Below are 23,261 nucleotides of genomic sequence, written 5' to 3' on the forward strand. Positions count from 1 at the left end.
TAAAAAATACATTTATATATATAATTTTAATTTAAGTTCCAAAATTGTCAGGAACAAAATTATTTTCTTCCGATGAAATCTAGGATTTTAATTTCAGTTTTTTAATGTTGTGATTCTTGTTTTCAACAAATCAATCACAAGATTATAATTGATTAAATCCGGTCTTGAAATACATATATGTATAACTCAGAGACGAAGTGAGCTTTGTAAGAAAAGAAAATGAATCAATTTAAAAAATTTTTGTATATCGACTTGGACAAAAAACTTTTCTGTTTGTTTTTAATAAAAAAAATAGGTATTGAAAGAAATTAAAATAGCAGTACGGTTTTGACAAGAATTCTATCTTAGGCAAAACTAAAGAAAATGCTATGGTACAAAAGTCACTCGTCAGGCGCACATGAGCCTGGAAGAAAAACTTCATGGTTGAGATATCTATTGAGGCTTACAGGTGGCTGACCTAAAAACCAAAAAGCCAGTCAAGTAGCTATATCTGAAACTTAAAGTCAGTCTCCAACCCAGGCTAATTATTGAAGTATTTTTAATTAAAAACAAAAAATATTTCCTTTACTATTTTGTATCACTCCGTCGCATTATATTTTTTTTTAACAGACAACTTAACAAGCGTGTGGGTAGTATTTCAAGTTATTTGATTTGATAAATAAACAAATATAACATATAAAGAACATGTCTGATAACATTGAGTTATGTGTTATTGATATTAGCAAGGAAATATATTTTATATTATTATAAATAAACACAGCTGACAATATTCATAAACGCGAAGCTCTCAAATAAATAAATAAAGTGATTGATTTTTGTGATTTTGGGGTTTACAATGGATTTAATATTACTTGGATCTTACACCAGATTGTCATGAACTCTAAAAAGTGAAACTTGTAGCTCGCAAAAATAACGACCCCCCCCCCCCCATCCCCTCTCCATCCACTCACTTTATCCCATCCCCGCCCATCCTACAGGATGAACAAACTGACCAATAAATGAGGTCCATTTAAGCAAGCTAAATTGATGACAAATTTTCCACTCTTAATATACTCACGTATATTTTATATTAATTTAAAAAGGAATTCTTTTAAAAAATAATAAAATATAAAGAAGAGAAACAGTGAGGACAAAGACTGGAGGCAGGAATGTGAAAATCTTATTCAAGCTTTTTCTACCCTGGGATTCTGTCTTGGTATAATGGATTTATTATTACTTGGATCTTACACCAGATTTTCATATGCCCTACTAAAGAAACTTGTACCCTATCTTCTTACCTCCTAATGGATGAGCGAAGTGACCAATAAATTAAGTTAATTTTAGCAACCTAAATTGACGAAAATTTTCCCCCTGTCATAATATCCACGTGTATTCTACATCCATTTTGGTATGCAGACTAAATTCTTTAAAAGTTTTACGAAAACAAGGAAAGGACATTTATTAGATGCATTAGATCTATTACACACCTCTTCCCTCACTGGCTCTCTGACTTATACCTTATAAAACTCTTTTAATCTTTCATTCCCTAAGAAATATGCATACCTATCACTAGGCTATAAAGAGTTTTTGTATGATATTCGTCATCTTCGCTACATATCGACATTATCATCCTTGTATGTTTATAATTGTTCAGTTCGAGGTGCAGAGAATTACTCCCCTGACCTTGCCTTATCTCTGGCAAAATGGTTCTTTGCCCTGGAAGAAGAACAAAAATTTAAGCTTGCCACTAAGGTATTTTCCAGTATGGCTTGTGGAAACCGATTAATATCCGCTGGATAGGAACCAGTTCTTCGCCATACTTAAAAATCATAAATAGCCTTGCATTAGAGAACATTTTCCATAAATATTAAAATAAAAATCATAAATTCATACTAGCACCAGTTTTGTTAGAACGGGCCTTGAGTCACTCGTGGCTAACAAAACTGGTTTTATTTTTAAATTTTTCATTTTATATTCGCGGAAACCTGTCTGTAATACGATGCGATAAATAACTATTCTTATTCTTGTTTACTTAGAAATAAAATCAAATATGATTAACAATCTTTTGTAGTTTGTTGTATGTTTCTATTTTTCATGTCGGTTAAGATCTCACAAACCAATATGGAGATCGAGTACTTAGGACTCTTTGCATTAGTTCAGCATAAGTTTAAAGCTATTTTGCTTGTTATTTCATCGGATACCTTCAACAAATAGGTTTTTGCCCTATATAATTATAAGATGTATGATGAAATATAAACAATCATAAGAACTATTGGGCTTTTTAGAACAGGATAGTTTGTATCGGGTGTGTTTTCAAGTTAGCACACCTTTATGACTTAATATAAACAGAGGTCGGCAGCTGGTATAATTGCACACTTTTAGTGACATACTCCCAGAATCTAAAGGGATAGGATAATGGCCGATAAATTGATGTACATCCCCAATGATGATACACAAAATTACCCCTTCTGTAGATTAAAATTATTGGTTGAAACGTCAGGACAACAAACTTAATAAACAAACCAACCAAAATTCAATAAAAATCCCCAAAGTTGTTGATCCATTGAATAAGAAAGGTTCTTATAAAATTTCGGGGACCAGTGTAATAAACAGCTCAATGTCCCCTCTCTACCTGCATACTCCCGTGTAAGCAAAGGGTTTGTCCAAGAAAATATACTAGCTTATTGAAGCATGCTTTAAAGCGAGTAGTGTATAAAAAGTGTATCTAATGTTGCGTATTCAGAGATGTGTACTATTTTTATATACACAGTTTTTAGCTAGTGAGTAAAGGGACAATTGGCCGATTATTACACTAGTCCTCAAAGTTTATATTAATGTTTTCTTATTCGGTGGCTAAACAACTTTAGGGACTTTGATAAATTTTGATACTTTAAGTTGAGCGTCCGAACGCTTCAACCAATAATTGTAATCTACGGAAAGGGTAATTTGTGTATCATATTTGGGGATGTACATTAATCTATCGGCCATTGTCTTATCACTTAAGGTTCCTGGGTCTTTAGCAAAGTTTTTATAGCAAAACTTTTCTATATTATAGAACACAGTAATAGTGTCTGACTGAATATGACGTAACAAAAAAAATTAGCCAATGAAAGGCCACTATAAATTTTACCATTGGTCAATAACGGCCTCTCATTGGCTAATTTTTTTGTTACGTCATAAGCAGTCAGACACTATTACGGTGTTCAAAGTTGTACCTACTCCTGCTATGTCATATTCGCGACAAACTTATGGCTTCCAGGTTGTAAAATCAATGGGTTGGTTGTCTGCAATAGTTTGGATGTTAGTGCCTTGGAACCTACCATATAGGTCTGGCCCTACGTTGTCATCCACGGTGCCCAGAGGTATAATATACCTCTCAAAAAAGTATGGACACTATTGTCATCTTGTTGATTTATAGGTGTTTAGAATTATCTTATTGATGTTTAAAGAATCAAATTTGTATGTCTCACTTAAATAAACTTTTGTAAAAAGGTGATGCTATACAGAATGAAAATTTTACAAATTTTTTAAAATAGTTTCTTTACATTTGATTTTAAGCCTTGCTTTTATTGATTTTGTTTTCCTTGTTTGAATATAATTTATGTAAAACCATACACTATTCATAAAAATATAACAACTTCTGGGCATAGACGTCCAAGGAGGGGGTGTGGGGCTAAAGAGGTAAGAAAAAGCTTGGACGTCCGGATCTTGATTCAATGCATCAATATTTCTCGCAATAAATTCATAAATGATTACAATTATCCTATTAGTAAGTCTGTAGCGAAGGATCTCGCTAATCGCTGAACCGATATGTTCCTCCTTAACAGTGTAGGTCCCTGTGTGTTTTAAGCTATATGATTTATATACATAAGTTTGGTTTTAGGGTATTTTCCTACTTTCCTTACTCCTTCGAGTACAGATATCCTAGATGCTAGGAGCGCTGCCGCTAGTTAATGTTGGTGTATTTTATTATTCTAGGGTTTCAATAGATCGAACAAGAATGTGTACCGTGGCTACTTTCCTGTACAGCCAGGTCATCTCAGCTGTAAGGAAGGATTTGAGGCTGGTCATCCTAAGCAGGTTAGACGTTGTTGTTGTTGTATTGGCTGTTCTTTGTCCGTTTCCGGTCCGGGTTGTCATCAGAAGGATGGTGGGGGGGGGGGCTTATGGTGGGGGCTCTGGAGGTGGGCGGAGGAGGGGAGGAAGACTAGTGAAACTTGGATGGGTGGAGAGGAAGGCAGCTACATGGGAGGGATTTTGCCAAAGGTCCATAGGAGTGAGATTTGTGGGATTATTTGGGCAGGAAAATAGATGTTGGACAGTTTCTGGGGTAGGATTGGCGGGACAGGATGGGCAGTTGGGGGTAAGAGAAGCGTTGATGGAATGGAGGTAACTTTGGAGTTTAGGACAATAGTTGGATCTTAATTGGGAGAGGATGGTTCTGTAGTGCCTGGGAAGTTGGGTCTCGGAAGGGTTGATGTCAGGGGGGGCGTGGTTGAGGACAGGATTTGGGGGGTAGGAATTTATGGCTTGGGTAACAGCAGAGGTGTGGAGTCTGGAGATTGTGGATTTGTAGTTTGTAGGAAGGAGGGTGTTGTCGGGTGAAAGAAAGGTTGTAGGGTAGGAAGGAACATGGATTGAAGGGTGGATTTTTTGGATCTAGGGCCAGGGGGGGTTGTGACGTTGTGGAAGGATGGATGGGAGGGACGGAGGGAGGAGGCCAGGTATTGGGAACATAAAAGGGAAAGGTGGTTCCGTACTGGTAGGATTTTGGTTTCTTGGTGGAGGTGGCTGATAGGAGATTTTTTAGTGGAACCAGTACAGATGCGGAGGGCTTGGTTTTGGAGGACTTGGAGTTTGTCAATGTTGTTTTTGGAGGTGTTAGGGAACCAAACAGGACAGGCATAGGTGGTGATGGGGCGGAGGAGGGTGTTGTAGGTGGTGAGGAGGGTCTCCTTCTGGTGGCCCCATTTGGTGCCAGCCAGACATTTGAGGATTCTAAGGCGGGAGGAAATTTTTGAGGAAATGGTGGAGACATGGGAACTGAAATTGAAAAAGGTGTCAAAGGTAACTCCAAGGATTTTAGGGGTTTTCTCAAGGGGAAGGGTGGAGCCATTAATTTGGACTTGAGGATGGAGGTTGGATTGGTGTTTGCGGTCGGGAGTGAAGAGGGTGACAGTGGATTTGTTGGGGGCGATGGAGAGGCCGTTGGAGGAGGCCCAGTCAGCGATTGAGGAGAGGTGGGAGTTGATGGATTCAACTGACTGGGGGATGTCAGGAGAGGAGTGGAAGGAGTTAAGGTCGTCGGCATAGGAGGAGGTGAGGGCAGGGGGAATGTGGGGGGCATCTGCTATGTAGAAGTTGAAGAGGACAGGGGAGATAACAGAGCCTTGGGGGACACCAGTGTGGACGATTTTAGGAGAGGCATTGGTGTTTTGGTAGGAACAGAAAGCCATCCTGCCACGCAAGTAGCAGGACAGCCATCTGATGATGTTAGGATGAAGGTTGGAGGAGGAGATTTTTTGGAGAAGGAGGTGGATGGGGATGCAGTCAAATGCTTTGGAAAGGTCGATGGAGGCAACAGTTGTGCGGCTGGGAGGGAGGTTTTGGTTGAAGCCATTGGCAATGGTGGTGGAAAGGTTGAGAAGGGAGGAGGTGGTGGAGTGGAGGGGTTTAAATCCGTGTTGTGAGGGGTGGGTGGAAAGGGATTGTTTTAGGTAGGGAAGGAGTAGGCGTTCAAGGACTTTTGCAGCAGGACAGAGGAGGGAGATTGGGCGGTAGGAGGTGGAGAGGTCAGGGGGTTTACCAGGTTTGAGGAGGGCAATGATTTTGGATAGTTTCCAAATGGCAGGGATGTTAGCAGCGGAGATGGAGAGGTTGAAAAGTTTGGTGAGGTAGGAAATGCCATTTGGACCAAGGTGTTTGAGGTGAAGGATGTTAAGGTTGTCAGGGCCAAGTGCAGAGGAATTGGAGGAATTTTTAATTGCTTCAAGGACAAGGGCAGGGGTGAAAGGTTGGAAGTCTCTGTTAAGGTGGTTACGGCGGCGAATTTTGCGGATGATTTTTCTGGAGAAAGGGTTTGAAGTGTGGCGGGAGACAGAGGTGAATTGACTGGTGAAGGATTCAGCAATGTGGAGGTGGGAGGTGTGGACTTTGTTGTTGTTGAAGGAAATGGGTTGGTTGGAGGGAGGGGAGTTGTTTTTGCCGGAAAGGGATTTGAGAAGGGACCAGAATTTGGAAGGGTTTGTTCTATGGTCGGATTTAGAAAGGGTTTCTTGCCATTTTTTGTTGGAATGTTGGTTAACTATTGAGGAGATTTGGTCATTAAGGATTTGGATTTGAGGATCATGGGGGTTGGTTTCTCTTAAGGAGTCTCTTTGCTGGATGAGGGGTTTAGCAGACTGAGGGAGGGAGGGGTTTTGGTTTTTGATGAAGCCGGCAGGGACAGTGTGTTTGGAGGCAGTTTGAAGGATTTGGCGAAAAGTGGTTTCACCTTGGGAGCAGGAGGAAGGGTCAGGAAGGTCTTCAAAGAGGGTTTTGGTTTCAAGGGTAAAGGTGTCCCAGTCTGCTTTATGGAAGTTGTGGAAGGTTTTAACAGGGCGGGGGGTTCTGGTGATTTCAGGGAGGGAGAGGAGAATGGGGAGGTGATCAGAGCGGAGGGTGGTGAGGGTGTGCCAGGAGAAATCAAGGGCAAGGTGGGTGAGCATAGGGAAAGGTCAGGGGATGTGGTTTGGCCGTTGGGGGGAAGGCGGGTAGGGGAATCCTCGTTGAGGAGGCAGAGGCTGCTCTCATTGAGAGCTTCCAGCAGAGCCTCCCCACGATTCATGGCAGATTGGTCAAGGGTGATGGAGTTCCAGGCGGGGTTGTGGGCATTGAAGTCACCGACTAGGATAAGGTCATTTGGATTTTCAAAAAGGAGGTTAAAGTCAGGGGTGTATTGTGGGGGGCAGGAGGAGTGTGGGGGGAGGTAAAGGTTGATGATTTGTAGAGGGGAGCCATTGCGGGAAATTTGGATGCCATCAACCTCAAGGGGGCTATTGGAGAGGTGGTTAAGGTTAAGGTGTGTGAAGGGGATGTCTTCGGTGATGAGGAAGGCTATTCCTCCACCAGGTCGGTCTTGTCGATCCTTCCTGATGAAGTTATAGCCAGGGAGAGGTTTAGGATTGGATTTGCAGGAGAGTTTAGTTTCTTGGAGGCAGGTAATTGGGATGTTAAGGGTTGAAATAAGGTTGTGGAGTTCATCTTGAGTGGTAAGGAGACCATTACAGTTGAATTGGAGGATGAAAGGTTTACCAGGAGGTTTGTGGGGGGAAGGGGTGGGGGGAGGAGGGGGCGGGGGTGTTTGAGGGTGTGGTGGTGATGGAGGTGGGGGAGACGGGGAGTTGGGTGTGGAGGGTGAGGGAGGGGGGGAATTTTGGGGGGAACAGGAGGGGCATATCCAGAAGGGAGAATAGTGGGTGGAGGATGGAAGGAGGGAACATTTGGGGTGGACCCATTGGAGGCAGGAGTTACATTGGAAGGAGCCAGTGGATTTTGTAACACCTAAGGAACAGATAGGACATGGAAATTTGGGGCTACGGGATTTAGGTGGGGGTGTAGGTTGTTGGGGGGAAATAGGTGAGAAGGGGGTAGGGGAGGCAGAGATGCAGGGTGGACAGGACCAGTTAGAATTGTATTCGGATTTGGATGAGAGGAGGGAACATTTAGGATGAACCCAAAGTTGGCAGGAGTTGCAGAGGAAGGCACCAGAGGAGCGGGTAATGTTGCGGGAGCAGGTAGAGCAAGGGTATTTGGGACCAGGATTTGGATGGATGTCGCCAGAGAGGATGAGGGGAGGAGGGGGGGTGATGTTGGATGTGGTTATGGAGGGTTGGAGTTGAAAGGCCTCCAAGGCCTCCAGAGCTGACAGGGGCTGGCTTAAAAGCCCTTTAGGCCAGCCCCGTGGGGGAAACCCGGACGGGAGACATGGCTGTCAGAACAGGTGGTTTGGTGCAGGTTTGCCCGGGGTGTACATCTTCTTCTCCTCCTCCCCGGATAGGTCCACTGCGGAAAAGCTTGCACCCTCGGACCTGCAGGTTAGACAAAAAGAACTTTTAACAGCAGTAGTCTATTTTAGACAATTGGCTGCGACTAAAATATCTGATGATAGTATAGGTGTCTAGCTGTAAAGAAATCATAGCTTTTGACATCTGTCTGCTGTAAGCCATAAAGCAGCATATTGTCATACTTACTCGCAGCTGGATTGCCGCTTTGGATTATCCATAAATAAGGTGCAGCTTATTTTTAAAAAAAGGCTGACTAACACAGATGTTGATTTCAATCCACTTACAAACTGGTTTGTTTTTAAAATTTGAATTTTAAGTTTTTAAATCAGTAATGGTTATACCGTGATATATGATGTACCTATAGTTTTTACAATACACCAAAATATTTTTTTTATCTAGGGGAGCGAAAACAAAAATAATGACAATCCCTTGCTTGAAGAAACACCATTCCCAAACATTCAGGTTTAGATTTTATAATTTATTACATTTGTTTTCTATTATTATAAATTAGTAAACATCGATAAGTAGCAAAGCTCAAAAAATTCATTGATAGGAATATGGACAAGTAGACTTTAAGCGCATTTGTTATAATCAAGATAGATGTATTGAATAATTATCACAAAACCTTTGTCACGTATTTAAATATTTTTTAATATTTATATTATATAGACAGACCCATGGATGGTAAATTACATACTTGATGCTCATTAGAATAGGAACTCTTCACAAAAAAAAACTCAGCCGTCTATCTTGAATAATAGCTGAGAAAATTTCTTGTAAAGTGTTACGAACAACAAACGGACGATCAGAAAAGTTAATTATAGAGTAGCTTTGACAATAAGAACAAACAAAATGTTAAATAAAATAGTAAGTATGAAACAGTTTAAGAAAGAAATAATTGCAGTTTTAGTGAAATTTCAGTAGTATCTTATGAACAGACGGAAATTTATGACTTATAGAAGCTTCACTGTTAATAATACACCAGTTTTATCTTATCCAGGGCATGGAATCTGAGTGTGTTTGGTTTAAAGAAGAATATGACAAAGTGCGTACGTCTTTGAATTATGTGGCAGATACGCTCATGGAAATGATTGCCTTTGCAGGTTCATATTTAGACAGTGGAGGATTGTCCTAAAAATTTAGTTATCAAAAGTCAAGTCATTCTCCAAAATAAAACGTAAAAAAAAATTCTTCAAGCTTCTGTAAATCAAAAGCAAATGATAAGTGCGCGAAGCGTTTTTTACGTATAGGGTCGAGAAAATGTTGCCAGCACCAACAATTATAACTCTATGTGGTAAATGTACAATCCACATATGTCTATAATACGATACAATAAATAATACCTATAAGTTTTTAAAACTATTCTTTTAATTAGGAGGAGCACCCACTGACTATTTCTATGAAATGTTCCATGCAGACACACCACTCTCAACACATAGAATTATCAGGTAAAAATAGGAGGAGTACCTACTCAATATTTCTATGAAATATTCCATGCAGATACACCCCTCTCAACACATAGAATTATCAGGTAAAAATAGGAGGAGTACCTACTCAATAAATATTTCTATGAAATGTTCCAAGCAGACACACCCCTCTCAACACTTAGAATTATCAGGTAAAAATAGGAGGAGTACCAACTTAATATTTCTATGAAATGTTCCATACAGATACACCCCTCTCAACACATAGAATTATCAGGTAAAAATAGGAGGAGTACCTACTCAATATTTCTATGAAATATTCCATGCAGACACACCCCTCTCAACACTTAGAATTATCAGGTAAAAATAGGAGGAGTTACTACTCAATATTTCTATGATATATTCCATACAGACACACCCCTCTCTACACATAGAATTATCAGGTAAAAATAGGAGGAGTACCAACTTAATATTTCTATGTAATGTTGCAGCCAGATACACACCTCTCTACACATAGAATTATCAGGTAAAAATAGGAGGAGTACCTATTCAATATTTCTATGACATGTTCCATGCAGACACACCCCTCTAACACATAGAATTATCAGGTAAAAATTGGAGGAGTTCCTACTCAATGTTTCTATTAAATATTCCATGCAGATACACCTCTCTCTACACATAGAAATATCAGGTAAAAAAAGGAGAAGTTACTACTCAATATTTCTATGAAATGTTTCATACTGACACACCCCTCTCTACACATTGAATTATCAGGTAAAAATAGGAGGAGTACCTACTCAATATTTCTATGAAATATTCCATACAAAAACACCCCTCTCTACACATAGAATTATCAGGTAAAAATAGGAGGAGTATCTACTCAATATTTCTATGAAATATTCCATGCAGACACACCCCTCTCAACACATAGAATTATCAGGTAAAAAAAGGAGGAGTACCTACTCTGTATTTCTATGAAATGTTCCATACAGACACACCCCTCTCACACATAGAATTATCAGGTAAAAATAGGAAGAGTACCTACTCAATATTCCTATGAAATATTCCATACAGACACACCCCTCTCAACACTTAGAATTATCAGGTAAAAATAGGAGGAGTACCTACTCAATATTTCTATGAAATGTTCCAAGCAGACACACCCCTCTCAACACTTAGAATTATCAGGTAAAAATAGGAGGAGTTACTACTCAATATTTCTATGATATATTCCATACAGACACACCCCTCTCTACACATAGAATTATCAGGTAAAAATAGGAGGAGTACCAACTTAATATTTCTATGAAATGTTGCAGCCAGATACACACCTCTCTACACATAGAATTATCAGGTAAAAATAGGAGGAGTACCTATTCAATATTTCTATGACATGTTCCATGCAGACACACCCCTCTCACACATTGAATTATCAGGTAAAAATAGGAGAAGTTCCTACTCAATGTTTCTATTAAATATTCCATGCAGATACACCTCTCTCTACACATAAAATTATCAGGTAAAAATAGAAGGAGTTCCTACTCAATGTTTCTATGAAATGTTTCATACAGACACACCCCTCTCTACACATTGAATTATCAGGTAAAAATAGGAGGAGTTACTACTCAATATTTCTATGAAATATTCCATGCAGACACACCCCTCTCAACACATAGAATTATTAGGTAAAAATAGGAGAAGTACCTACTGACTCAATATTTCTATGATATGTTCCATACAGACACACCTCTCTACACATAGAATTATCAGGTAAAAGTATCTTAATTGAATAAAATCAATTTTAATTAATTGAATTTAAAGGAGTGTACCTTTTCCTTCATCTTGACATCCCCGCATGCCTGTTTTAGGGGATTGTTTCCACCCCCCCTAATTTTGCCAGAAAGGTGGATACACTACCCTATACCCACATTCTGCACACCTCTGGAAACAAATAAATAAATGTTTAGGTACAGGTACCCAGTGCGTACCCATGAGATTCCAGCAGCTGCCATACTGCAAGGTGGAAGTATTATCTCAACCGGAGCTCATTTGAATATTATGTTCCAGGTATCCAGTGCGGACCCAAGAAATACCAGCAGCTGCCATATTGCCAGGTGGAGGAATCATCTCAACCGGAGCTCATGCCGACTCAGGATTTCTTACTATTCTAGGAACAGTCACAACAATGTTAAAATATTTACAATCAGTGCTCCTAGCATTTAGAGATATGGAAGGGAAGAAAATAGCATAGAATCTTTGCTACAAAGCTTACTATTTTATTTAATAGGATGTAACATTTACTAACTTTTTTTAGTGTTCAAAATAATTGTATTTTTTATATTGCATGATAAAAAACGAAATTTGATTAAGAAACTTTCTTTTAAAAATTGATTTGTCATTGTGGCTAAAAATTGGCAGAAACCTTTGGTCAGCCTGGCCTGGAGCTTCAAATTGATGGAGAATGGAGAAATATTCTTCCTTGTCCGGGACTATTAGTGGTCAATATTGGAGAACAATTAGGTAAGTTATCATTCAGAGGCGAATTCTCTAAAAAAACAAGGATGACAACATCCATAAAAGCGAAGCTCTGAAATGGAAGGACAAACGAACATTCATCATCATTGCCTTTTAGTTCTCGGCAGAACGTAGTCCATGCAGATTGGTTCTCCAATCTTCCTTTGTTTCGGAACGTTTTGAGGCATTGCTGAAAGATGGAATTTCCTTAGCTTTCAGTTCACTTAAGAGTTCCCTCCTCCAGGTTGTTTTTGGTCTACCTGGTTTCCTCTTTCCTATGTGGGGGTTCCAAGTCAAGGCTTGATTGGTTATATCATCATGCCCTTTCCTTAGAGTGTGCCCCAACCATCTTCATTTTCTCTGTTTTATTGTCAGTTTAATGTCTGACATATCACTCCGCTCTAGAAGCTCAGCATTTGTGATCTTATTTGGCCAAAAGATCTTGTGGATTCTCCTGAGACATTTATTGACATATGTATGTAGCTTGGAGACCACTGCTGTGTTTAGGAACCAAGTTTCAGCCCCCTACAGCAAAACAGAGAGAACATTTGACTTAAGTTAGTCTTTATGGAGATGTTGTTGGAATTCCAAATTTTGTTCAGGCTGGCAAAGGCTGTCCTAGATTTGTTAATTCTAGCTTTAACATCTGTTAAAGTGCCTCCAGCTTCATCAATTTTACTTCCAAGATACTCAAAACAATCTACATCCTCAAGAATTTGGTCTCCAATAGTAATTGGTTCTTGGGAATTTGCATTTAATCTGAGTATTTTGGTTTAAGGAACATTTATTTCTAGTCCAATTTTCTTGGAGGTTTCAGCTATCCTGTTAGTCCTTCTTTGCATTTGACTTCTATTGCTTTTTAACAAAGCAATATCATCAGCAAAGTCCAGATCTCCTAAATATTTGGGATTGCCAAATAGCTCCCAGCGAATGCCATCATTACTTTCACAGTTCTTCATGATCCAGTCAATGTCAAGGAGGAAAAGGAAGGGAGAAAGAAGGCATCTTTGTCTGACGCCTGTTACAATCTCAAAAAAGGTTGATAGTTTACCTTTATACATTACATTTCCACCTCCTTTATGATAGATAGCTTTAATGATATTGATTATCTTTTCTGGAATGCCATAGTGTCGGCAGATTTTCCAGAGAGATCTTCTGTCTAAATAATCAAATGCTTTTTTGTAGTCAATGAAGTTTAAAAAAAGCTCAGAGTTCCATTCCTTGGATTGCTCTATGATGATTCTTAGAGAGGTTATCTGATCAATAGTGGAACGGTTTGGTCTAAATCCAGCCTGATTAGGTCTTAGCTTTTCATTTACCTTCTTCTTTATTCTATTAAGAAGAATCTTACTAAGGATACGGCCAGGTACTGAAAGGAGCATTATCCCTCTGTAGTTTCCACATTGGGTCAAGTCTCCTTTTTTGGCCAGTATTGAGATATGTCCATTTTTCCAGTCCTCTGGGCATAACTCATCATTCCATATCTTTGTGATCAAAGGTAGGAATGCCTCAGCAGACGTATCTAGGTCTGCTTTTATGACCTCAGCTGGGATGTTATCAGGTCCAGCGGCCTTGTTTTTTTCAAACTTTTAATGGCCTCCTTGATTTCCAATAGATTTGGCGCTCGACAGTCAATGTCAAGTGCATCAGAGGGTGGAATCTCAGTTTCTTCCTCTGGAACTGGAAGATTCAGCAGTTCAGTGAAGTGCTCTGCCCATCTATTTAGAATATCTTCATCAGTTTTAAGGAGTGAACCATCCTTGTCCCTGGTGTGTGATCCTGATTTGTGTACTTTACCTGCAATGCTCTTAGTAATCTCATAGACATCTTTCATTCTATTTTGATTAGCAGCATTTTCTGCTTGCATAGCAAGGTTTTCCAAGTGTTCTTTTTTGTCAATTCTGACACTTCTTTGGATTTCCCTTGTTGTAATAGGAATCAGTTTTTAAAAAATCAGAAGAATCGGATAATTTTAACATACAAAAATTTGTTGTCAAAAAAGTTAAAAATCGACATGTTTAAAATGGACGTACGGACATTCTGGTATTGTTTATAGAGTTGCTAATTGTACCTAACTACTATAGGAATCATCATGCAAAGTTTGGAGTCGATAGGACAATTCTAACCTGTTTGATTATAGAAAAGCTTCGCTTTTAAAAATCGGTGAATAGGCTATAATGTAGCCGAAACCAGAGATATAAAGGGATAAGACAATGTCCGATAAATTTATTTACATCCCCAATAGTAATTCACACAATTACCCATTCTTTAGATTACAATTAGTGGCTGACACGTTTGGACACACAACTTAATGAACTAACCAATCTAAATTCAATAAAAGTCAACAAAGTTGTTTGGCCAACAAATAAGAAAAAGTTAATTATAAAACTTTGGAGACTAGTGTAAAAAAAGCCCATTGTTTCCTCCCTCACTGAGCCGATACATAGAAATTATTTTATTGTAAAAATCTCCCTATATAATATCAAAATCTTCTTCATTGGATAAAATTTCCAGTTAATAATCCTTCTATAATTGTACAGTACTTTATAAAAAAATTTAAAAAAGCAAATACAATGATTATTTATTTTTATAGATTCACCTAATGTTCTTAGCAATGTTATAAAAAAATAATTATAAAACTCTTAGGAATAAAATATAAATATTTTGTATTTTTGACTTTGTAATGACATTTGACTAATGATTTAGATTTATCTCAAAAAATGTACTTATAATATCTAATTTTAATAATACTATTATTTATAATGTTTATAATAGGTTTATTATGATAATTACAATAAAAACAACATAAGAGCCTTTTAATGATGCATAAAAGAATAATCATCGAAGAAGGAAAAAAGAGGTCTGCTTATTAGATAAGTTCTGACAAGTATGTATGATTATGCATAATAATGTATGGGGGGATCATTATTGTCTTGAAAGGCGCGTCATCTATGGAATATCAAAAACATTAGCACACAGCTGCAAGACTTTGGTTATAGTATTTAGGTTCCCCACAGAATAAATGTTAAATATAGATGTATAACCCAGACAAATACCTGCATAAGTGCTTGGGTCCTTTTTCGTCTGTTAGCAAATTGCTTTCTGCTCTTTTGTAGCGAAATGGCTGTGTTCATATTTTCGATGCGATTGGCTGATATTCAAAGACCCAATTGAAAGTCGGCACAGGGTCCCCATCCCTTTAAATTTACATAGACAACAAAATCATATGACAGCCTTGCGATGTAATAATTATATATTATAACAAGTATAATGTAATACGAAAACATATTAAGCTAGATCTATAATGATAAATTAAATATGCACCATTTTTATTTCTTTTTTATTTAAATTCCTAATGGGTACTTTTTGCTATAGTTGGGTAAAAGTTGGCTAAAATTGCTTTCCACAGAAAACCTGCATAAGATTTGATTTAAAATTATGTCAACAATGAGTTGAACTTATTACTAATTTTTTTTAAATACCCACTTCATTTTTAGATAAAACATTAACCTACAAAGCACAAAAATTGTTTTCTGTTAATGTATGCATTTATGGATGTGTTTGACCTTGTAATGCTTACAATATGGGATTGTGTATGAGTATATTATTCATAATTATGAGGCTAAAATATGTTTGTTGTCTCGATAATGGGGGAGGAGGGGGGGGGGGCTTGGGGGTCTACAGTTAGTTCAAGGAGGGGACCATAGGGGTTAATAGAATATTAGAGGGGGGAGGGGGCAGACAGGCCAAATATCTGGTTTATTTCTGTTCAGGTAGAAAATTAAGGACAGGCTTGTTTTTTCGGACAATATAATGTGTTATATAGTCCAATATCTATAATACAAAGTAGAATGACGTCTGTCCTTCCGTCCCTAAGATCTCGGTAACTACTGAACCGATCGGATTTTACTCTTCAGGGAATATACCTACTGGTCCTGTGGTGGTTTTAGGCTATATACTTGGGGGGGGGCCGGGGGGGGGGGGGTGCGACACCCCCAACCCCACAAAAACATAAAAATCCTCCCCCTATTTTTTTATTCGCGTAAATTTGCGATGCATTAGCATTTTTTTCGGATGGGTAGGTAATAGAAGATTTAATTATACCTCTTAGGGCAAAGCCCCTAGAGGCTAGGGGCGAAGCTGCTAGTTTATTATATAAAGTAGTACGTTTTTTTTGTTTATCAAAGATCCCACTTACCACGGAACCGATTGAGTTCTCAATTTATGAAAAGATTTACAATATCTTTTGGTTAATATAAGATATGTGATGGTTTTATCTTATTTTACTGTAAATCTTTTCGTATATAATCCAATAGTTGAGTTATATAGACATTCTTATAGTTAGGTCTCCCACTTTTAATTTTTGTTAAATTTTGAAACATCAGTCTTTTTTCCACTTTTTAAAGTTAGGGATTACCTCTAGAATTAGACTAAAAAGTTGAAGTCCAACTGATCTTATAGAACAAATTTAAAGACAGCAAAACAGTTTCAAGTATGGCATTAAAACTGATTAATATTCGCTTGAACCGGTTTTCAGCCATACTGAAAAATCCTTCATAACATCGTATTACAGACAATTTTCCAATACCAGTTTTTTTTCCAGGGCCTTTGGTCCCTCGGGGCTAACAATTTTCCATTTTAATATCCACGAAAAGCTGTCTTTAATATAATGCGATAAAATGATTATTTAATATGTCAAGAAGTTTGGGGTGGGGTGTTCCTACTCTACCCCGCCTTCAGCACGCCAAAAATAACGATATAATAGTAGAAATATTACAAACACACAGAAAAAAATCATATACAAAACAAGGATGACAACATCCTTAAAAGCGGTAGGAAACAGTAGGCACGGTTGGTTTTTTATTAAATGAATAAGTTAGGGTACAAAGTTTGGCACTTTCGATATAAGTAAATGATAATAAAAAAAACCCATAGAATGCGATAATAACTTCAGAAAAATCGAAGAAAATAGTTTTCATACTTAATTAACGTTTTTAAGTTTTTCTTCAAAAAGTTTAGATAAGATGCCTTTAAAAGTCGTCTATGATTTTGTCAGGGATAAAAATGTAACTTTAAAATAAGAATTACAACATATTTTTTCAATTAGTACAAAGTAAAATTTTGAACATTTTATTGATCAGTATATTTTTTAAAATGTGAAGTAGAAACCTGAATATTTTATCATGAAAATTGTGTTATGATTTGATTGTCTGCTAGATTACAAGAAAAAAGATACTGACAGTACTTGTTGGTTCTTTAAAAAAAATTAGGTAGATTACTTTCAGAACCCCTCTTTTTGCAACGTTATTTCAATAGAACAGAGCCGTAGTCTTAGTGTACTCAATATCTAGACAGCCAACCATTGTTTTAGAATTGTTCAATTTTTTTAACTTCTGATAAAAACAGAAATAATGGTATTTTTGTAAATATTATATCTCCAAGAAATGGCTATACTTCCCAATCATATGTTGTGTGATATTTAAGAGAAATTATTTTGATATAATGTCATTAAAATATTCATTGAAAAAAGTGCTATTCTAGCTTATACTTTACATTTTAATGTGTATGATAATTCAAATAAAAGATAATGAAGATTTATATTATATTTAATTGTTATAATTATAAAGAAAAACCTAGAAACAGTAAAAAACTGACTTTATTTTATTGACGTAGGGAAAATTTTGTCAAATATTTGAATAAAAAAACAATATAAAACAAAATAAATTATTTTTAATATAGTCACAAAAAGGCTTAATGAGTTTAGGAAATATTTCATTCACTAATCATGTCATTTAAACTCTATTACACAGAATACAGTGTAAAAAGATGTTCTCGTTTTAATTTTAAGTAATTTCAAATGCATTTTAATACCTTTTAATGATTTATTTTTTGAAACATCTTTTTATAAAGTGTTATTGATTTTTGAAGTTATATGTTAAAATGTTTTTAAATTTTGTTAACATTTTGTTTTAAATGTAGAAAATTGGTAATTCTAAACATTCAAAAAATGATTTTATTAAATTTTCATCACTTAAATTGCATGTTTGATGAAATTTTCAACTAATAATTCAAGAAAAATCGTTTAAGTTTTATTATATTTTACTTTGAAATGTTAAAAAAATATAATTATTGTCAAAAACGTGGAAGTTATACTTTCCTCAAAAAAAAGACCTAAAACATGCAAATTAACACGTGTAATGAGATTTTTTCTTTCAGGTTTAATTTTAAGTAATTATTGATATTTTTTGTAAAAAGGATTTTATATAAAAAGTTTTAAAACTCGAGTTATGTAGTGGTTCTAAAAAAGGTTGCGAATTTATGCAATTTTCTTGCAAAAAATATTTTCTAGGATTTTAAAAATAGCAAAGGGTGTTATTAGACGTACTTACAGATACAATTGCTAAGTAATTTTGGCCAAACACTAAAATAAAGTTTTTACATCTGAGGGTCCAACCGTGTAGGACAAACGAACATTAACACTTGTAAAGTATCAGAACTTAAAAATTAGAATATTTATGTCAAAAAAGATACCAAAATAATAAATGTTATTTATTCAGCACGAATGAGTAGAGGGAGGTTCAAAGCAACAATTCATAGGGTTATGGACATAGGTAAATAATCCTTATTTAAAAGTAACAGGATCTATGCGTGTCTGTCTATACCAAAAGATCTCACTAACCGACGAACCGATATGGTTCTCCTTTACAATGTAGCTTCTTACAAGCCAAAAAGAAATATAATTATGAAACTAATGGTGTTGAATTTAACCACCACCATCTCATGTGCCCCTAGAGGCCTTAGGGGCGTAGCCGCTAGACATTTATAATTAGATTTTTTGAGTTAATGTGTTTGTAAGTTATCTCCAAGACAAGAAATAGTAAAATAATTCATAATTTAATATTCTTACATGGTAGATTGTAAATATTGTGTGCGAGAAAGGGTTGTAGATTAACTTTACCTTCATTGTTCTCTTTTTCATTAGAATACACTTCCAAAATGAAATTTAAATATTTTAAAAAGAACTTACAACTTTCAAAAATCTAAGTCTTTGTTAAGGTTAATTTTTAAACACATTAAGCAAAATCCAAAAAAATTTATGCTAGTCCAAGCCTTGATTTAATTTAAATGCTTAACTTCTAGGATAACAATTTATTTATTAAAATTGTTAAAGCTTAAAAATATTTATGAAGCTTTATTATAGCTTAGACAAATTTTAATGAGAAAATTTGTGTTTTTAGGAAGAGACAGATATTCAATGCCCTTTTTCTATGAACCCTACTGTGATTCTAATATCAATTTTACAATTCCTAAGGTATGTGTCTCGTTTCTATACAAGTCTTTTTTATCCTGTTTTATAAAGTAGTAAGTTTTTTTGTCTGTAGCTTAGGATATCGATAACAGCAGAACCGATTGAGTTCCCTATTTTAGATTATCTTAACATAGGTCCCGGGATGAAGCTATTTTATTTTCAGATTTAACTCTTAGTATGGTTTCATGCTTTTTTCTGTCACTTCCTACTCCTTCTAATATATAACCACTAAATGCCAGGGGCGCAGCCTCAAATTTTCTATAAGGCTTAAAATCAGCTTTCATAAAAAAAGTTTAGATGTCCAATCAAATAATTGTACCAATAGGAACACATTGTTGTAACAATACTAAATATGAACAAAATTCTTAATCTGCAAAAATAAAAATAACTTATTCACAGTGAAGCTAATAATGTTTACTAAAAAATTAAATAGGTCTCAATAATAAAGATATATAACCAAGACAACTACCTGGTTCCAGTAGTGGGGACCATTTCTTCTGCTAGCAAATTGCTTTTTGCTCTTTTGTAGTGACATGGCTGTGTTGATATTTCTGCCACAATTGGCTGTTTTTTTTTAAATTTTAAATTGAAAGTCGACATAGATCCCCCACCCTGAGAACATACAGTTATTTAACCCCTGTCCCCTCTATTCTTTTACTTTAATTCTAAATTAAGGGTAAAGGTAAATGAAGGGGGCAAATAGATAGGGGATCCAATGTCTTAAATTTCCACCCAACTACAACAAAAATATTCAGTAGATAAAACCAGCGCTACATAGTTACAGACAAAGCGGGGAAAACTAATCCTTATAGAGTCAACTTTGCACAATAATATATTTAATTTTAGAGTCTTCTGTTAAAGAAAGATATACCAGAAAACGAAGAAGAGTATAAACCGTTTGCTTCATTTCTACTCAAAAAATTAGGTAAATTAAATTTTTTTTAGTAGCAAATCTACTATATAATAATTTGTGTCTGTTCATCTTTCTTGTATTTGTCATAATACAAAAGTATCATAATTTACTATATAGAATTTTTTATATAAAATATTAATAAAAAGAAGTCAAATTATCCTACTTCAAAAGATGGATCATATAGTAATTTATCGAATCGTTCTAAAGACAGTTCTCCCCGGATATTTAAATAAAAAATTATTAGATTAAAACTAGTTTTGTTAGCTCAAAGCTAGCATTAGTTTTATGATTTTTATTTTAATATTCGTGGAAAATTGTCTTTAATACGATATTTTTCAGTATGGCTGAGAACCGGTTCTAATCCAGCAGATATTAATCGGTTTCAAAGCCATACTGCAAAATGAAATCTTACTATGAAAATAAATAATTATTTCTTTGACCGTTGGGACAACCACAAAAAAAAACTCATAAGAGAAAATGTAAATAATAAAAAGGTATTATTTCTTGTATTTATGATATACTTGTCTGTGTGTACATCCATTTATCATAGATATATATATTAATGTTAGTATTTATATATGATAAGAGTAAATCCATCAAGCATAAGACAGAACCCTTTCCACAAATTGTTTTCCACTTTCATTTACAGTTATTATATCAAATAATATTCTTCTTTTCACATAAACCTAACTTTTTTAAAGCGAAGCTTTTTTTTAATTTGGGTCAGTCCGTCTATACGTCCGTCCTTCCGTAACAGTTTGCTCTTTTCGTTAATTTAGACATGTTAAAATTGACCTATCGATTTCAAACTTTGCATGATGATTCATATAACCGTAAAACGATTTAGAAAGCGTAGCAACTTTATAATCGAAACCAGAAAGTCCGTACGTCCATTTAAAACAACAACTTATTGTATGATTTAATCATCCTATTGACAAAGACCAAATTGTTGCAAAATTACGTCATAAAAATGAGGGATTATCCATCTCTTTTTTAGGGGTTTTCTTTCCCACTTCTCCTCTCATCTCCCTCATTTTATGACGTCACTTGGATCATTTTTGACACAATTTTGCAGCAATTTGGTCTTTCTCCATCCTATTCTTTGATTTTGGAATATTGATTTCTAGGACAATAAAGTATAATATAAAAGCAAGGAATCTATTGCATCCTACAAATAAAAGTATCTATTCTTAATGTATTCTGTATTTACGAATTTTTAAACAAATTTATGTACAATTTTGTTTACCCTAATTAATGTTCTGCTTATTAAGTTTAGTTTATTAAGAGTTTTTGTTCGTTTGTACTTTCTTCTTAATCTGAACTTCACTTTTATGGATGTGGTGATCCATTTTAAGAGATACAATTATTTGTATCGAAGCTACTCTATGTCAATTGACAGGGCTATCTAATAAAATTAACAACTGCCTAAAATTGAGTTTAGTACTCTTTTTAAATAAGAAAATATAGCTACTCTACTTTTATGGACATTATTGTCCTAACCTTATTTATATCAAATGCTTTGTTAATATTAAACTGTATTAGGAAGCTAACCTGCCAGCCTGGATGTTGGACAAGTATCTGATATATATAATATAAAGGTATATATGCTGAGTATGCTGACCTCACTGCTAACCTGCCAGCATGGATGCTGGACAAGTATCTGATATATATAATACATAGGTATATATGCTGAGTATGCTGACCTCACTGCTAACCTGCCAGCCTGGATGCTGGACAAGTATCTGATATATATAATATATAGGTATATATGCTGATCTCACCGCAAACTTACCAGCCTGGATGCTGGACAAGTATCTGATATATATAATATATAGGTATATATGCTGACCTCACCGCAAACTTACCAGCCTGGATGCTGGATAAGTATCTGATATATATAACATATAGGTATATATGCTGAGTATGCTGACCTGACCGCTAACCTGCCATCCTGGATGCTGGACAAGTATCTGATATATATAATATATAGGTATATATGCTGAGTATGCTGACCTGACCGCTAACCTGCCAGCCTGGATAAGTATCTGATATATATAACATATAGGTATATATGCTGAGTATGCTGACCTGACCGCTAACCTGCCAGCCTGGATGCTGGACAAGTATCTGAGTCATGACAATGGAATACCTGAATGTTGGGCCAAACAGAAAGGAGAAGTTATTGATGGAAATTAATTTCTCGTATTCATTCGAATCCGGTGGATAGGAACCGGTTCTCATCCATACGAAAAAACTATGTCTATCATCGTATTATATCCAGTTTTCTACAAATATAGAAATGTACAATCATAAGATTAAAACCAGTTTTTTTAGCCCGTGCCTTCGGCATCTCGGGGCTAAAAATCGTGTATAGCATCTTATTACAGACAATTTTCCTCTAAAATAAGTATCGGTTTTGTTAGCGGCCGCCTTCGGCCCCACGGCGCTAATAAAAACAGGTTTTAATCTAATAATTTTTCATTTAATACCGCAGAAAGCTGTCTATAATACGTTGGGTAAATAACTATAATTGTCATATTTTATCATTTGTCAAATAAAATTGTTTGATTAAATGTTATTTAATTATATTCAAGAATTTTTGTGTTTAAAATCAATATAAGGTCATTGCTCCTTCCCTCACTTCAATCAAAAACTTTCAATTAATTTTTGCTTATTTATTTATCCTAAAACTTTGATGATTTTTTTCTGCATTTGTTGCTTTTCTTTGACAAAGATTTAATACACGACCTTTGTCAGGAAGTACTCTTTATATATTGTAGTTGGTTGCGCCTAATTATGAACCATCTTTTATTCTCCATGTCAGAGAAACTTTTCAAGAGTCGCAGCTTTTTGAAAAGTAAATAAAAATATTTATTCTTAATAGAAGAAAACTGATTATCCTTTTTTTCCATATCCTTATTTCTATGACGACATTTGTTTGGAAAGCAATCGAAACAAAACTATAAACAAACCATATCATTAAATAAAAGCGAAATATATATAAATAAAACTAACATAAAAGATTGATTTTTTGGCCTTAACCCACAAAATTAAATGCCCAAAGTTTATATAAATTT

The 23,261-nt window shown here is 35.6% G+C and overlaps 1 protein-coding gene across 1 annotated transcript; it reads left to right on the forward strand.

Annotated features, from left to right (window-relative positions):
* The first annotated feature begins 630 nt into the window (after nucleotides 1-630).
* Nucleotides 631-23,248, forward strand: LOC145317996 (putative iron/ascorbate oxidoreductase DDB_G0283291). Its single transcript, XM_080159305.1, has 13 exons — nucleotides 631-723; nucleotides 1,111-1,195; nucleotides 1,634-1,731; nucleotides 3,958-4,059; nucleotides 8,424-8,486; nucleotides 9,025-9,127; nucleotides 9,400-9,472; nucleotides 11,516-11,617; nucleotides 11,865-11,968; nucleotides 18,520-18,573; nucleotides 19,201-19,274; nucleotides 20,118-20,196; nucleotides 22,250-23,248. Exons 1-13 carry the CDS (start codon nucleotides 685-687, stop codon nucleotides 22,378-22,380), a joined length of 1,107 nt encoding a protein of 368 aa, XP_080015431.1. The 5' UTR covers nucleotides 631-684; the 3' UTR covers nucleotides 22,381-23,248.
* The last annotated feature ends 13 nt before the right edge of the window (nucleotides 23,249-23,261 follow it).

This window comes from Acartia tonsa, chromosome 4, assembly GCF_053477335.1.
Source record: "Acartia tonsa isolate MP-2025a chromosome 4, ASM5347733v1, whole genome shotgun sequence".
NCBI lineage: Eukaryota > Metazoa > Arthropoda > Copepoda > Calanoida > Acartiidae > Acartia > Acartia tonsa.

Coding starts and splice junctions, on each gene's coding strand:
- LOC145317996 (XM_080159305.1), top strand. CDS start 685: ATGTCTGATAACATTGAGTTATGTGTTATTGATATTAGC. Junction 724..1,110: donor TATGTGTTATTGATATTAGC/AAGGAAATATAT, acceptor TAATAAAATATA/AAGAAGAGAAACAGTGAGGA. Junction 20,197..22,249: donor ATTTCTACTCAAAAAATTAG/GTAAATTAAATT, acceptor TATAACATATAG/GTATATATGCTGAGTATGCT.